This window comes from Phycodurus eques, chromosome 3, assembly GCF_024500275.1.
Source record: "Phycodurus eques isolate BA_2022a chromosome 3, UOR_Pequ_1.1, whole genome shotgun sequence".
NCBI lineage: Eukaryota > Metazoa > Chordata > Actinopteri > Syngnathiformes > Syngnathidae > Phycodurus > Phycodurus eques.
In genome coordinates, this window is record NC_084527.1 from 29,187,755 (window position 1) to 29,202,645 (window position 14,891).

The following is a 14,891-nucleotide window of genomic DNA, read 5'->3' on the forward strand; positions in this document are numbered from 1 at the left end:
TTTTCATCCACAGGTACATTTTACATTATAAATACAGGGAAGTCGTTTGATGTGCGTCCCGTGTCTGAGATGCACAAATATTAGCAGGGACACATGAAGCATATTTAATCTGCGTCCGCTTAGTTTAAGACCCGCCCTACGTGTGTGTGTGTGTGTGTGTGTATGTGTGTGTGTGTGTGTGTTGGTGAAGAGCTTCCACACACAGCGAATCAAAAGTATGAATCCTGCCTTGGTGCGAGCCAATCAGAGGCAGAGTAGGGTGGGTTATCGTTAAATACAATGGCCACAAGTTTTTTTCTGGACTCGATACATTTTCATTGTTGTGGAGACACCCGCCGTGCTGCAGCAAGTCGCTGGCAGGACAGCATTTGCTTTGTATATGCACATAACTGGGACAAAAGGAATGTTAACTCTTTATTACATTTGCTAGGCTACAAGCTAAGGCCTAGAGCTAAAAAGCTCACGCGACCATGGCAACATTGTTAGAACGTCAGGGCTCGGAGTTGTGTTCCCCACATAATGCACACACACACACATGGTAATTTTAACTGTTTATAAACCATAACCACAGCAGCACATTTTATCAATATATTAACGCAGATTTGATTGACAGGTATAGGTCTCACATCACAGTCCAGCAGCTTGAGGGTGGGCCATATTTTACATTTTATGCATATTTTATTTAACCAGGTAAAAGCTTATTGAGAGAAAATTAGTTTTTCAAGACAAGTGGTTGCAGAAGTTATACAGGCAGCAGAAATTATACAGTACATAACAGAACATTCATATAATAAATGAAAACAGATCGAATATAATAAATATTGACCTTAAAATGGCATCTGATTTAAAAACAGTGAAAAAGCCCAAATGCCTTTGAGAACAAACTTTTTTTGTTTGTTTGCTTTCATTCATTGAAATATGGCAGGCTTGAAGACATTTCGTTTGAGGTGACATGGCTCGCTTAAAATCTGGAAATGTATTTTTAGCGTCAGGGAAAGCTTATTTGCAGTTTGATTGGCTTTAAGTTGGAACTGTGCACTGACGATATTTGGCAAAACCAGTGGCAGACTGATCAGCCATTCATGGAAACAGCTGCCAAACCATACATACTGCACGACAGTTCCGTCAGGTTCATCCGTGTCGCTCTGTGTGCGGCAGCCTTTAGTTAAAGTGTTAAAACATTTTACAGAAAATCGAGACTCAAAACCACAGATGTAGGCACACCTAAGAATATGTACAAACACTATCAAAAATGTTAGTCACCTCCTTTGATTACATGAGAGTGGCTAATTATTGGAAACCTGTCTCCGTAATAGAACAGTGTCAGTCAAAACGAAGAATGATTATCTTGAGGCAGGATTTTTAATACTGGTCTTGTTTTAGGTCTCATTCGTTTGTGCAGGTTTCCCGAAGGTGTGTGTGTGTATAACTGGCTTGCTGTGCTTGTTCAGAATGAGTCACTAATTCCCGTTTTCCTCTTTAGCTGGCTACAACAACCTTGAAGTGGCTGAGTATCTGCTGGAACATGGGGCAGATGTCAACGCCCAAGACAAAGGAGGCCTTATCCCTCTCCATAATGCTGCGTCCTACGGCGTGAGTTTTGACTCCCCATCTCTAAATTTATTCAGTAGCCACAGTGCCTCCTTTCATTTATTTAAAAATCGACTTTTTTGAGATCAAAATAAAAGCTGTGACTTATGTTCTGTTGTCTTCCCTCTCTGACAGCATGTTGACATTGCTGCCTTGCTTATCAAGTACAATACATGTGTGAATGCCACAGACAAATGGGCTTTCACACCCTTGCACGAGGCAGCCCAGAAGGGTCGCACACAACTCTGTGCCCTGCTCCTGGCTCATGGAGCTGATCCAACCATGAAGAACCAAGAAGGCCAGACAGCCCTGGACCTGGCCACGGTAGCATCAACTTAAAAGCCTTAACTCTTTGCCATATAGCCTATGAAGGATTATGAACGCATCACATCTTCATCTGGTCTTGTCTTTTTTTCTTACAACTGCTCTGATTTTTGCTCTTTAAACTGGAACCCTTTCGGTTGCTGCACCTTTAGGCTGACGACATCCGGGCCCTCCTTATGGATGCCATGCCTCCAGACGCGCTCCCAAGTTGCTTTAAGCCACAAGCCACAGTGGTCAGCGCCTCCGTCATCTCCCCAGCCTCAACACCGTCCTGCTTATCGGCTGCTAGCAGCATAGACAACCTGGCCGGGCCGCTCAATGAGCTGGCTGGCGGTGCTGCTGCTGGGAGCTCAGGAGTGGCAGATGGAGCCGCAGGCACTGACCGCAAAGAAGGAGAATGTAAAATTCTTAAGTCTGCCTCTTGGGTCATCACGAATTTGTTGGTTGACACCTACTTTCCTTTTTTCCTAAATAGTGACAATGCTGGACATGAATATCAGTCAATTCCTGAAGAGTTTGGGTCTGGAGCACTTGAGGGACATTTTTGAAAGAGAACAGGTGGGAAATGGAAATGTTGTAACTCAAATATTAAATGTAAATATGTACCCTAATGTATCATACAATTTGGAGAATCGCAGTTCACTGTGTTGAATTTGTCGGCGAAGTCCCTCTTTAAGGCACACTTACCCATCAAAACCATTAGACGAAGCGGATTTAAAAAATCAGTTCTTAAACCTGTGGTTTTACTTTAGATCACTTTGGATGTCCTTGTTGACATGGGCCACGAGGAGTTGAAGGAAATTGGAATCAATGCATATGGGCACCGACACAAACTTATCAAGGGTGTAGAGAGGCTGCTGGGTGGTCAGCAAGGTGAGGCGGCCTTTTTGACGTCATTGCCATTTGTAAGGTTCTCTAGAGCAATTTAAACTGTTTCTCTTTCTACTTACCCCAGGTGCCAATCCATACCTGACATTCCACTGTGCCAACCAGGGCACCGTCCTCATAGACCTCGCCCCAGATGACAAGGAATATCAGTCGGTGGAGGAGGAGGTAAGTTGGGCTCACTGATGTTCAGTTAGATGGTTTTCTGGAGATGTGAGGACTGTACAAAATGCACTGACTAGACAGTTCATTAGGTACCCCTGCTCAGTCTAATCGTAGAGTGCAGGGTTCAGGTGGGAAGAGGGCAAAATAGGTAGCCAGGGTAGAGCGTGCAGAGAGTTCAGCTTCCTGACAGGATGATGAATAAAACTGTCTTTAAGTCGGCTGGTCCTGGCCCACAGACTCCGCAGTCTCCTCCCTGATAGCAGCAGACTGAAGAGGCTGTGGGATGGATTTGTGACATCCCCCGCTATGCGGAGGGCTTTGCGGGTGAGGCTGGTGCTGTAAATGTGCTGCAGGGAGGGAAAAGAGGTTCCAGTGATCTTCTCATCTGCCCCCACTATGCGATGAAGAGTCTTGGTGCAGGCTCCGTACCACACAGTGATGCTGGTGGTAAGGATGCTTTCTATGGTCCCTCTGTAGAACGAGCACATGATGGGGGACGGGGCTCTGGCTCTTCTCAGCTTGTAGAGGAAGTAGAGACGCTGGTGAGCTTTCTTGGCCAGCGGAGGTCCTCAGTGACGTGCACTCCCAGGAACTTGATACTGCGCACCCTCTCCACCGCAGCACTGTTGACATTCAGGAGAGCAGGCCGGGAGTGCACTCACCTAAAGTCCGCAACAAATCTCCTTGTTTTTCTCCATGTTGAGAGAGAGTGTTGTCCGTGCACCACCTGGCCAAGCGGCTCACCTCACTCCTGTAGTCTGTCTCGTCCCCGTTGCTGAGGAGACCCACCACAGTGGTCGTCTGCAAACCTGATGAAGAGGTTGGAGCTGTGTATCGGTGTGCAATCATAGGTCACCAAGGTGAAGAGGAGGAGGCTCAACACACATCCTTGAAGAGCCCCGTGTTCAGAGTGATAGTGCTGGATATGTTGCTGCCGACCCGTACTACTTGCGGTCTTGCTGTCAGAAAGTCGAGCAGCCAGTTGCACATCGAAGTGTTGAGCCCCAGCTGGTCTAGTTTGTGAATCAGTTGTTGGGGATGATGCTATTGAATGCTGAGCTGAAGTCTATGAACAGCATTCTGACACACATGAGTACTTAGAGTCCAGGTTTGTGAGGGGAGAGTGGAGGGCGGTGGAGATGGCATCATAGTTGGACCGGTTGGACCGATATGCAAACTGGAAGGGGTCCAAGGAGGGGATGGGGGGGTGACTTTGTGGTGCATGACTAGGTGCTTGAAGCACTTCATCAGGAGGGGAGTGAGCGCGACTGGATGGTAGTCACTGAAGCAGGAGTGAGATGACGACTTCGGGACCGGGATGATGGTGGTGGCTTTGAAGCACGTAGGGACATCAGCCTGACTGAATGAGGTGTTGAAGATCTCCGTGAAGACATCTATGAGTTCAGCTGCACAGTCCCTCAGAACATGACCAGGTATGTTATCTGAGCCTGGGGCTTTACGTGCATTGATCGTGACGAGGGATTTTTCTCACGCTGTCCCGCGTCGGTGACTGCACCTGGTTACCAGGAGGGTGTGGAGACTTGTGTGCCTCAAAGCACGCAAAGAAGTTGTTTCGCTCATTCAGCAGGGAGGTGGAACGGTCACAGGTCCGTGGTGAGCGTTTGTAGTCCGTAATGGTCAGAATACCTTCCCACAGACAATCACTGCTGTTACTGAAGCAGTGTGCGATCCTCCTGGAATACTCCTTCTTGGCCTCCCTGATGCCACAGGCCCTCCTCATCCCCAGATCTAAAAGCAATGTTGCAGACTTTTAGTAGTCTGTAGACTTCTGCCATCAGCCATAGCTTCTGATTAACACAAACAGTGATGGACTTAGTGGTGGGGACATCATCCATGCACTTGCTAATGTAGACGGTAACAGTCTCTGTATACTCCTGAAGGTCAGTGATGGAGTTGTAGGTGGCAGCCTGTTTGAACATTGTCCAGTCTGTGGTGGCAAAACAGTCTTGAAGTGCCTCTAGGGACCCTTCTGGCCACACTTGTACCGGTTTCTTAACTGGTTGGTTGACTTTAACCAGTGATCTGTAAGATGGCATTAGTATTACAGTGAGGTGGTCTGGGGCACCGAGGTGAGGTAGGGGAAGAACCTTGTAAGCTCCTCTGGGGTAAAAACATTGTTCACAGTGTTACTTCTCCGTGTTGGAAATTGAATGCTTGAGTAGAGTTTTGGAAACACAGTCTTGGGGTCAGCATGGTTTAAATCCCCAGTCAGGATGAGGAAAGCATCTGGGTGGGCTGTCTGCTGCTCACTGATGTGATGGTATAGTTCCCTCAGCACCTCACTCCTGTTGTTGTTATTGGAGCTGAGAGGGATGTAAACAGCCACAAACAGTATGGCAGTAAATTCCTTTGGTAAATAAAACGGCTGGCACTTCAGAACCATAAACTTTTGTAGTGGTGAGCAGTGTTGACTGAGCAATATTGATGTAAACACAGAGCCCGCCGCCGCAGGTCTTACCTGCCTCGACGAGAGCGCTGTCCGCTCGGTAGCATGCTAGCCGGTCGAGCTGAATGCCGCTGTCTGGAACGCTGCTGCTAAGCCATGTTTCCACAAACACAAAAACACAGCACTCAGCAAACACAGTCTTACGGGTAGAGCGGAGTAGTCAAATGTTGTCCAGAGAGCATACGTTGGCTAACACGATGGTGGGAATTGCCGGCTTTTGTGGTTTAGCCGCAAGCCTTGCTCGGATACCTCCACGCTTGCCCCGCTTCTGCTTGCTCCTTCGCCGTTCGTGGCGCCTCCAATATGGGCGCGATGCAGGAGTGGGCATCGGAATTGTTATAGGCACCCTGAGCAGACCGCAGTTCCATAGCTCCTCAGTTAGAGTAGCCTTTAATTCAGTAAAAGTAGTTATGCCTTTGTCGAACAGAAACCTACGACTGTATCTGCGCCTTGGAACATGTAGACTTGATGAATACGGGCTAAAACACTGACATGAAAACACCGTTCGGTTGGGAGAGAGAGAAGCCGCTGCGTGTGCACACGCCACGATTATGACAAAAAATATATATATACAGTGGGTATGGAAAGTATTCAGACCCCCTTAATTTTTTTACTTTGTTATATTGCAGCCATTTGCTGATTTTTTTCCTCATTAATGTACACACAGCACCCCATATTGACAGAATAAAACGGAATTGTTGAAATGTTTTCAGCTTTATTAAAAAAGAAAAGCTGAAATATCACAGCCATAAGTATTCAGACCCTTTGCTCAGTATTTAGTCGAGGCACCCTTTCTCATTCCACAGCATGATGCTGCCACCACCACCACTGTTGCTTGGTTTTCTCCACACATGCCAGTTAGAATGTTTTGGCCTTAATTCTATCTTGGTCTCATCAGACCAGAGAATCTTATTTCTCACAATCTTGAATTCCGCAGGTGTGTTTTTTTTTTTTTTTTTGTTTTTTTTTTAAGCAAACTCCATGCAGGCTTTCATGTGTCTTGCACTGAAGAGAGGCTTCCGTCGGGCCACTCTGCCATAAAGCCCCGACTGGTGGAGGGCTGCAGTGATGGTTGACTTTCTAGAACTTTATCCCATCTCCCGACTGCATCTTTGGAGCTCAGCCACAGTGATCTTTGGGTTCTTCTTTACCTCTCTCACCAAGGCTCTTCTCCCCTTGATTGCTCAGTTTTGCCGGACGGCCAGCTCTAGGAAGGGTTCTGGTCGTCCCAAACGTCTTCCATTTAAGGGTTATAGAGGCCACTGTGCTTTTAGGAACCTTAAGTGCAGCAGAAAATTTTTTGTAGCCTTGCCACAATTCTGCCTGAGCTCTTCAGGCAGTTCCTTTGACCTCATGATTCTCATTTGCTCTGACATGCACTGTGAGCTGTAAGGTCTTATATAGACAGGTGTGTGGCTTTCCTAATCAAGTCCAATCAGTATAATCAAACACAGCTGGACTCCAATGAAGGTTTAGAACCATCTCAAGGATGATCAGAAGAATTGGACAGCACCCGAGTTAAATGTGAGTGTCACAGCAAAGAGTCTGAATACTTATGGCTTTGTGATATTTCAGTTTTTCTTTTTTTATAGCTGCAAAAATTTCAACTTTTGTTTATTTCTGTCAATATGGGGTGCTGTGTGTGCATTAATGAGAAAAAAATGCAAGGATTCTAGCACATGGCTGCAATATAACAGAGTGAAAAATTTAAGGGGCTCTGAATACATTCCGTACCCACTGTATCTCTGAATCAGCACTTTCATTACCAAAATGGGTTGTGGTCGATGTCCCCTTAGTTTTACAAATTTCCTGGAGATCTGTTCAATTATTTCTCTTGTTCACAGTGATATCTCGTAGACTGAGGTCATAACACTTGGTTATGATTGACAGTTTTTTTGTTTTATATAATATTTAGTACTGTGATTGTCTGACTGTGCTGTACATCTGTATGTCATCGTACTGAGGGGTATTTCTCACAAACCAAAATATTGATACAGTATACAGCGGCTGAAATAGGTATTTGTCACCATTTTTCTCGCTAAACATAATTTCCAAAGGTGCTATTGACATGTTGGGAACAACCCAATTACCAGATTTACTCGTGTATAATGCGCATTTATTTTCCTAAGAAATTGTCAAAAGTCAATAAGTCACACTTTCAATAGTGTCAAGAGTGTACACTTCCAATATACCACCGCCACCTAGAGGTTATGAGAGGTATAGCCTACACTTTCATTCCAATATGACTGGGGTACGTATGACTGTATATATGTACAGATGTGCTCGTACGTTTACATACCCTGGCATAATTTGTGAAAAACGACTGATGACTGAACAACAACAATCATTAATTTCTTTATGGTTATGTTTTCTTTCATGATAATGCTTTTCTGAAATGCTTGACAGTTTAATTTGAATCCCATTAAAATAAAATAAAATGTTTCGCCTGGCCCATCATTCATTTTTTTTTTAAAGAATTGTACCCCTCTTCCAAATTCTGTCTGGGTAATCAAACATATGAGCACAGCTGTGTGTTTTCTGATTTACTAAATAAAAGTAGGGCTGTGAATTTCAAAATAAGAGCAAGTAAATAAAGAGGGAGTTACATGTTCAAATAAAGTGCTTATAATACATAATTCTTTGAAATGGCTAACAAAATACAGATAATACTTCATGTTTTGAATTTATGGGTAGAAGCAAAATGATGCATAAAAACATGCATTATACATGGGTAGAAGGGTTTTCCAGATTTTCCAGTTTGGGGGTGAGTTTTATGCATTGGTTCGCATTATAGACGACAAAATCCGGTAGTCCATACATACAAAGAAAATAGAATAAATAAGATCAGAAATTAAGTTGTGTGTCATACTGTGAAATGACACAGGGAAAGGGTATTGAACACATGAAGAAAGGGAGGTGCAAAAAGGCATGGAAAGCCAAGACAACACCTAAAATCTATCAATAATCCAACATCAATCCAGCCCCTTGTCAGTGCCAATGAATATCAGATGGTTCTGTCCTAATTGATGGCCTACAGAAAGGTCTCATTGTCAAGGTGTCTTGACACATCTCATGATGGGTAAGAGCAAAGAGCTGTCTCAAGACCATCGCAAACTATCCATCCATCCATTTTCTGAGCCGCTTCTTCTCACTCGGGTCGCGGGCGTGCTGGAGCCTATCCCAGCTGTCATCGGGCAGGAGGCGGGGTGCACCCTGAACCTGGCGCCAGCCAATCGCAGGGCACATAGAAACAAACAACCTTCCGCACTCACATTCACACCTAGGGGAAATTTAGAGACTTCAATTAACCTACCATGCATGTTTTTGGGATGTGGGAGGAAACCGGAGTACCCGGAGAAAACCCACGCAGGCACGGGGAGAACATGCAAACTCCACACAGGCGGGGCCGGGGATTGAATCCGGGTCCTCAGAACTGTGAGGCTGACGCTCTAACCAGTCGGACACCGTGCCGCCCATCGCAAACTAATTGTTGCAAAACATGATAATGGCATTGGTTCCAGGTGCATTTCTAAGCTTCTGAACATTCCAGTGAGCACGCTTGGGGCCATAATATGTAAGTGGAAAGCCAATCATACCACCATAGATTTGCCTTGATCAGATGCTTCTGGCAAGATTTCTGACAGGGGAATACAAAGAATAATCAGAAGAGTTGTCCAAGAGCCAAGGAGCACCTGTGGAGAGCTTCAGAAAGACCTGCAATTAGCAGGTACTGTTGTCACAAGTAAAACCGTGAGTAATGTACTCTGCCACCATGGCCTGTATGCACGCTCACCACACAAGACCCCATTGCTGAAAACTTACTTTCTTTTGTATTTATTTCTGACTTTTTTAATGTTGATGACTGTCAGTACGTTCTAATTGTTTTAAAAAAGCACTTTCCACATCCTTTTGAATTGATATTTTGCTTTTTCTAAAAAAAAAAAAAAAAAATCTTAGTTTTCACTGAACCCATAGTGATATCGTTATCGAGATATCTTGCATGAATATTGAGGTATGAAATATTGTCTGTATCGCGCAGCCCTAATCCACACACCGATGTAATTTCGGAATATTACTCCGTGGCGGACTAATATGCGAGTGCATCGGCCTAAGGGTTCCGCCTGTCCGCTCGGGACCTGCTTTGAATAAGTCACAGGACTTGAAGTAACGGTCCTCTTGAGTACAATATTTGGCTACTCTACCCACCGGAGCAGACATCCTCTATTGCTTACGTTTAAGCAACATTTTTGCTCATCAGATCAGCCAGTGTCATATTTGTTGCACTGGCCTTTTGTATTTTTGCGTTGAGGTGTTGCGGGTCATGGCCCCTGGTTGAGGTCTGTGGATCCCCCCAGACCTCCCTACAATGTTTTTTTTGTTTTTTTGGGGGGGGTTGGTCACCTTTTTCGTGCTTTTGGTGTTTGCATGTTTGATACCAACAGTGAAGTCCGGAGGTCGAACATGTGGGGCTGCTTTTCAGCAAATGCTTCTGGTAAACTTCACATTATTGAAGGAAGGATGAATGGGCAAATGTACCAGGGCATTCTTGACAGAGATTTGCTGCCATGTATGAGGATGATGAAAATGAAACGAGGGTGGAAATTTCAGCAGGATAATGATCCAAAACATACTGCCAAGGAAACTCTCAATTGGTTTCAAAGAAAAAAATAAAGCTGCTAGAATGGCCCCTGACTTGAGTCCAAGCGAAAATCTATGGAAAGAACTGAAACTCAAGGTCCATAAAAGCCCACAGAACCTTCAAGATTTGAAGACCTCTTGTGTGAAGGAATGGGCCAAAATCACACCAAAGCAATGCGTGCGACTAGTTTCTCCATACAGGAGGCATCTTGAAGCTGTCATTGCAAACAAAGGCTTTTGTACAAAGTATTAAATACCAGTTGGGCTGTTCAATAATTTTTCTCTGTGTCATTTCACATGATAACTTATGACACAACTTAATTTCTGATCTTATTTGTTCTACTTTCTTTGTATGTATGGGTTACTTGGGTTGCTGTTGAAAGTTCTGTGTCAATAGCAACTTTCGAAAGATACGTTTTGAGAAAAACGGTGACGTGTTAAATACTCAAAATCCATGTATCATTCGTTCTTTGCATTTTCATACTCGTCCACATTGTGGTGTTGCATGTGGACATGTTTGAGTTGAAAACAATGCGATGGGAATGGCAAACAGCGGTGAAATTCTCTCTTTTCGTGTCAGACATAATGCATGGAGCAGACTACAATAACACTTCAAACACATTCGTCCTTGATATAATATGGCTGATCTGTGGTTGTCCGGACCGAATTGTCTGTCTCCAATAATAATAATACGTTCAGGTTGTTTTGTCTCTTTGTCGTTCTCAACAGCTTCACATAATAGCACGATCACCACCGGCAAAACCTGCTGAGCACACAATAATCACGTCATTGCTGTGCGCTCCCTAGTAACAGGTTGACAATTGCTGTAAATATCAGAATCAAGCTGGCAACAAATTCAACTCAATGCGAATGTGGCAGATAACAAGCTAACGTAGCTCAACTAGGTCACATAAACCTGACCAATTCAATATTAAAATCAAATTCTGTCCTTTGGCCGTTTTTTCCATGTTTGTTTTTTTAAATTATTTTTATTGTTTTAAATTATTTTCTGAGCCTAAAATTGAAATGTGAAACATGATTTTTGTCCTCTTTTTTTTAATAAATTAAAAAACAAACAATAAGTAACTTGTTAATTTTTTGATTACCAATTGAAAAAGGAAAAAAATAATGGTACTTGGTCAAAAATTATCTTTCCCAGGTCAACTGTATTCCCAGATTAAATAAACCTTCGACACGATCAACCTTATGAAGAGGGACTTTAATGCAGAACTGTTGTATTGTCGTGCTCAGTGTACCTAATAAAATGGCAACTGAGTGCGTGATGAAAGGTGCTTTTATATTCCTCAGCATTAAACATGTTTTTGTCTCTCAGATGCAGAGCACCATCAGAGAGCACAGAGATGGCGGCAACGCAGGCGGCGTGTTCAGCAGATACAACATCATCAAGGTCTCAAGTCTTTTTTTTCGTTTTAAACCCACTGTGAAAGGAGCATCAGCTTTTCCAGGTGGGGGTTACACATTGTCTTTTAATTTTTATTTTTGGCCCACAGATCCAAAAAGTGGTGAACAAGAAATTGAGGGAACGTTACACACACAGGCAGAAGGAGATCGCGGACGAGAACCACAACCACCACAACGAGCGCATGCTGTTTCACGGTATGCACATCTATAATCGGTTTGATTTTCGGACCGGAGCCAGGCTTCCCGGGTTTGTGTGCTGTGCATGGTGAACACACTGCGTTGCTAATCAAGCGTTTCATAAGCTATGATATTAAGCATATGCAAATAGGGTTGGGCATCACTTTAATTTGAGCGATTCCGGTCCCGATTCTGGTTCCAAATGATTCTCGAGTCAGATTCTTTTAGGGGGGCTGGGTCAAAAAAGTTTGCATGGTTTAAATAAAGGGTGTCGAAATTATTAACATCCAGCCCGCAGCCTAGACTAAAATGAACATTTGACTCTGGGTTCTTTTTACCAGTATCAATGTCAAACCTATGAACTAAAAGGCAATGTGTGTATGGAACTAACCCAATTGACTTAATATTCATTAATTGTTTCAGCTAAAAGTTAAATATAGCATTGTTAAAATAGTTATTTGCAACTGTTTTATTATGTCAAATATTTTTTTATGTGCAAGTTTTAACTTGACCACCTGTTTTAAGCTTGTAGCCTTTTATTTTAAAGGGTACTCTGCCTTTTGGCGCTAAAAGTAACTTCACACGACATCGGTGAATTTTGAAAACGAAAGTAAACCAACAAGGCAAGAAAAACAATCATAAATGCATGCTATAAAACATTGACCTACCTACCTACCGCTGAGGCACAAGGCATTTGTGAATTTTGTCCAATTTCATTGTGATGTAAAGTTGCTAGTTTGACCTCTAGTGAAGTTTTAGCTCAATGTTAACCTTTTGTTTTTTGGTCATCGGCTGTTACGTTTCTTTGAATACTAAAATAAACGCTAAAAATCATCAGAGCATAAGTGCAACCCAGCGTTTAACTGCTTAGCTGCCTCAATGTTGGCATAGACTTATTTGATTGTTTCACTCACCCAATTGACTTGACTGAAGTTCCGCGCTGTGTAGGCTAAGGCTCGGAGCGGGAGGGAGCGCATCGATATAATCTTGTTCCAAGTGCTGCACTGAGGCGACCGGTCATTTATTTTAACAAAGTTAAGACACCCCTACTCCCCCTTTGTGTTTCTAAAGTTGGGGTACAAGTGAACTTCACTTCAGCGTCGCTGTGGTGTAAACAAAATGATTGCCCTCACATGTGGCCAAGATCTATATCTATTTTGTTGTAGATATCTGCTTGTAGGGGGAAAAAAGTTAAATGTATCCTTTAATATGATACCTTAGCTCAATTCCCCCAACTTTCACATTGGAATGTATTGCAGATTTTCCCCTTCTTTAACCCTACAGTATATGCAAAAGAGCTATTGTACATCATCTTGAAAGCTGTCTTCCCTCAGGTTCGCCATTCATCAATGCCATCATCCACAAAGGATTTGATGAGCGTCACGCCTACATTGGAGGAATGTTCGGGGCAGGCATCTACTTCGCTGAGAACTCTTCCAAGAGCAACCAGTATGTTTACGGCATCGGCGGAGGCACAGGCTGTCCGACACACAAAGACCGGTCCTGCTATCTGTGCCACAGGTGAGCTAACCATCCAAAATAGTCACAATATTGTGGGTCTGCTCCTCTTTAAATAGATCATTGTTTAACTATTTCCTTTGCTGTGCTGATTGCAGGCAGATGTTGTTCTGCAGGGTAACTCTTGGTAAGTCCTTCCTACAGTTCAGTGCCATGAAAATGGCCCACGCTCCCCCAGGACACCACTCTGTGATCGGGCGACCTAGTGTAAATGGCTTGGCCTATGCCGAGTATGTGATTTACAGAGGAGAGCAGGTACATTTCCTATTCAAAAGCAGCACAAATAAAACGGAACATTCGGAGTATCCCAGCAAATTACCCCCTTCTCTGTTTCACTCAGGCCTTCCCAGAGTACCTCATCACCTACCAGATCTTAAAACCTGAGAGTGCAGCCCAGTCAGCTGCAGGAGCTGAACAGAAATCATAGTTGATCACACACTTACTCCAGAACTATTTTCTTTTGTATTTGCAATGCATAAAGACATATTGATGAGACACATTTCCAGTTTTCCCTCAAGTGGATGCTAAGGTGACCAGTACTTGCAGATATGCTGTGTAATACTCTTCTCCTTGTCTCTTTTCACTTCTCGTGTATCACTTGCATGTTAACACAGGAGCATGTAAGGCCCAATAGTGTGTGGGTTACTTCTCTTGCTAGTTTGTCACCTTTTAGCCCGCCTGAAGACTGTGGAGAACCACCAACCCCCTCATGTTTGTTGAGATGTGCAGTTTTTATTTTTGTTTTTAATTTCTCCCCCCCCCCCAAATTGTGTGTACACTGAATGCCACCATATCTGGGTTCACACTGTACAGAGGATTTAAGGCAAACACTATTAAAAAAAACTCAATGAAAATTGTTGTCATCCCATAATGTTGACTGTGAACTTCTAGAACACTACAGTTTTGAGTGCGTATAAGCCATGATGCACAAGCCGTCGCGAAGGCTGAGATTCTTTAAATCGGCATTAGAATATACTGTAGTCCTAACTGAGAGTACGCTCGGTAACACAGCTTGATTGCAATATAAAACACCCTAATAAGTATGAGGGATATTCTACACATGAAAGCTGTACATTTAAAGCATTATGTATGACAGAATAGCTTTGTATTGAAAGATGCTTGTGATGTTTTAAAACCAGTGAATTCATCAAAGCATCCTTCTTGTCACCGGTCTTCTTTTCATGCATAAGGATTTGCACTTTTACATAGAAACCTATTTAAGTTATTTTCAATTTAAATAGAAACTGTTCAGGAAAAGAATATTTGTACATGTTGTATAAATGGTTGTTTATAACTGTTGCTGTCTAACAGTGTCTTGTGTTGAGCGTGAAATGTTTTTTTTTTCCTTTTATGCATTCTCTATTCTCCCTTTTTTTTAAATAAATGTCACATTTAACATTTTGTTGTGCTTTTCATTTGCTGAAATTCCATCTGGCTGCAAAGTAACAATTTAATAGTTTCCTAGTGAATAGTTGCTACAATTGTATTCGGAATAAGAGCAGTTTATATTTAAAAGTTTAGCAAAGCCCAATTCTTATAATAGCTAATATTTCCATACACACAAACTATTAGACTAACAAAGACTATTTGTTGTAAAGACATAATTTTCGGACAAATTAAGTCGAATTGGGTCAATTCCCACAGCACACGTGAACAACAGGTTGGGAATCACTGCACTGATGTATAATTATAATTTCAAGCAGAT

The 14,891-nt window shown here is 43.0% G+C and overlaps 1 protein-coding gene across 2 annotated transcripts in view; it reads left to right on the forward strand.

The window, feature by feature from the left end:
- Positions 1–14,535, forward strand: part of LOC133400398 (poly [ADP-ribose] polymerase tankyrase-1-like) — a 44,922-nt gene extending 30,387 nt beyond the window's left edge. For both annotated transcript variants that reach the window (XM_061673015.1, XM_061673017.1), the window contains 11 exons: positions 1,484–1,593; positions 1,726–1,914; positions 2,067–2,313; positions 2,390–2,472; positions 2,667–2,787; positions 2,870–2,967; positions 11,403–11,477; positions 11,581–11,686; positions 13,003–13,189; positions 13,285–13,441; positions 13,527–14,535. In XM_061673015.1, coding sequence (XP_061528999.1) covers positions 1,484–1,593; positions 1,726–1,914; positions 2,067–2,313; positions 2,390–2,472; positions 2,667–2,787; positions 2,870–2,967; positions 11,403–11,477; positions 11,581–11,686; positions 13,003–13,189; positions 13,285–13,441; positions 13,527–13,613 — 1,460 coding nt within the window. In that variant the 3' untranslated portion in view covers positions 13,614–14,535. The remainder of the gene's footprint in view (positions 1–1,483; positions 1,594–1,725; positions 1,915–2,066; positions 2,314–2,389; positions 2,473–2,666; positions 2,788–2,869; positions 2,968–11,402; positions 11,478–11,580; positions 11,687–13,002; positions 13,190–13,284; positions 13,442–13,526) is intronic.
- Positions 14,536–14,891: the final 356 nt, after the last annotated feature.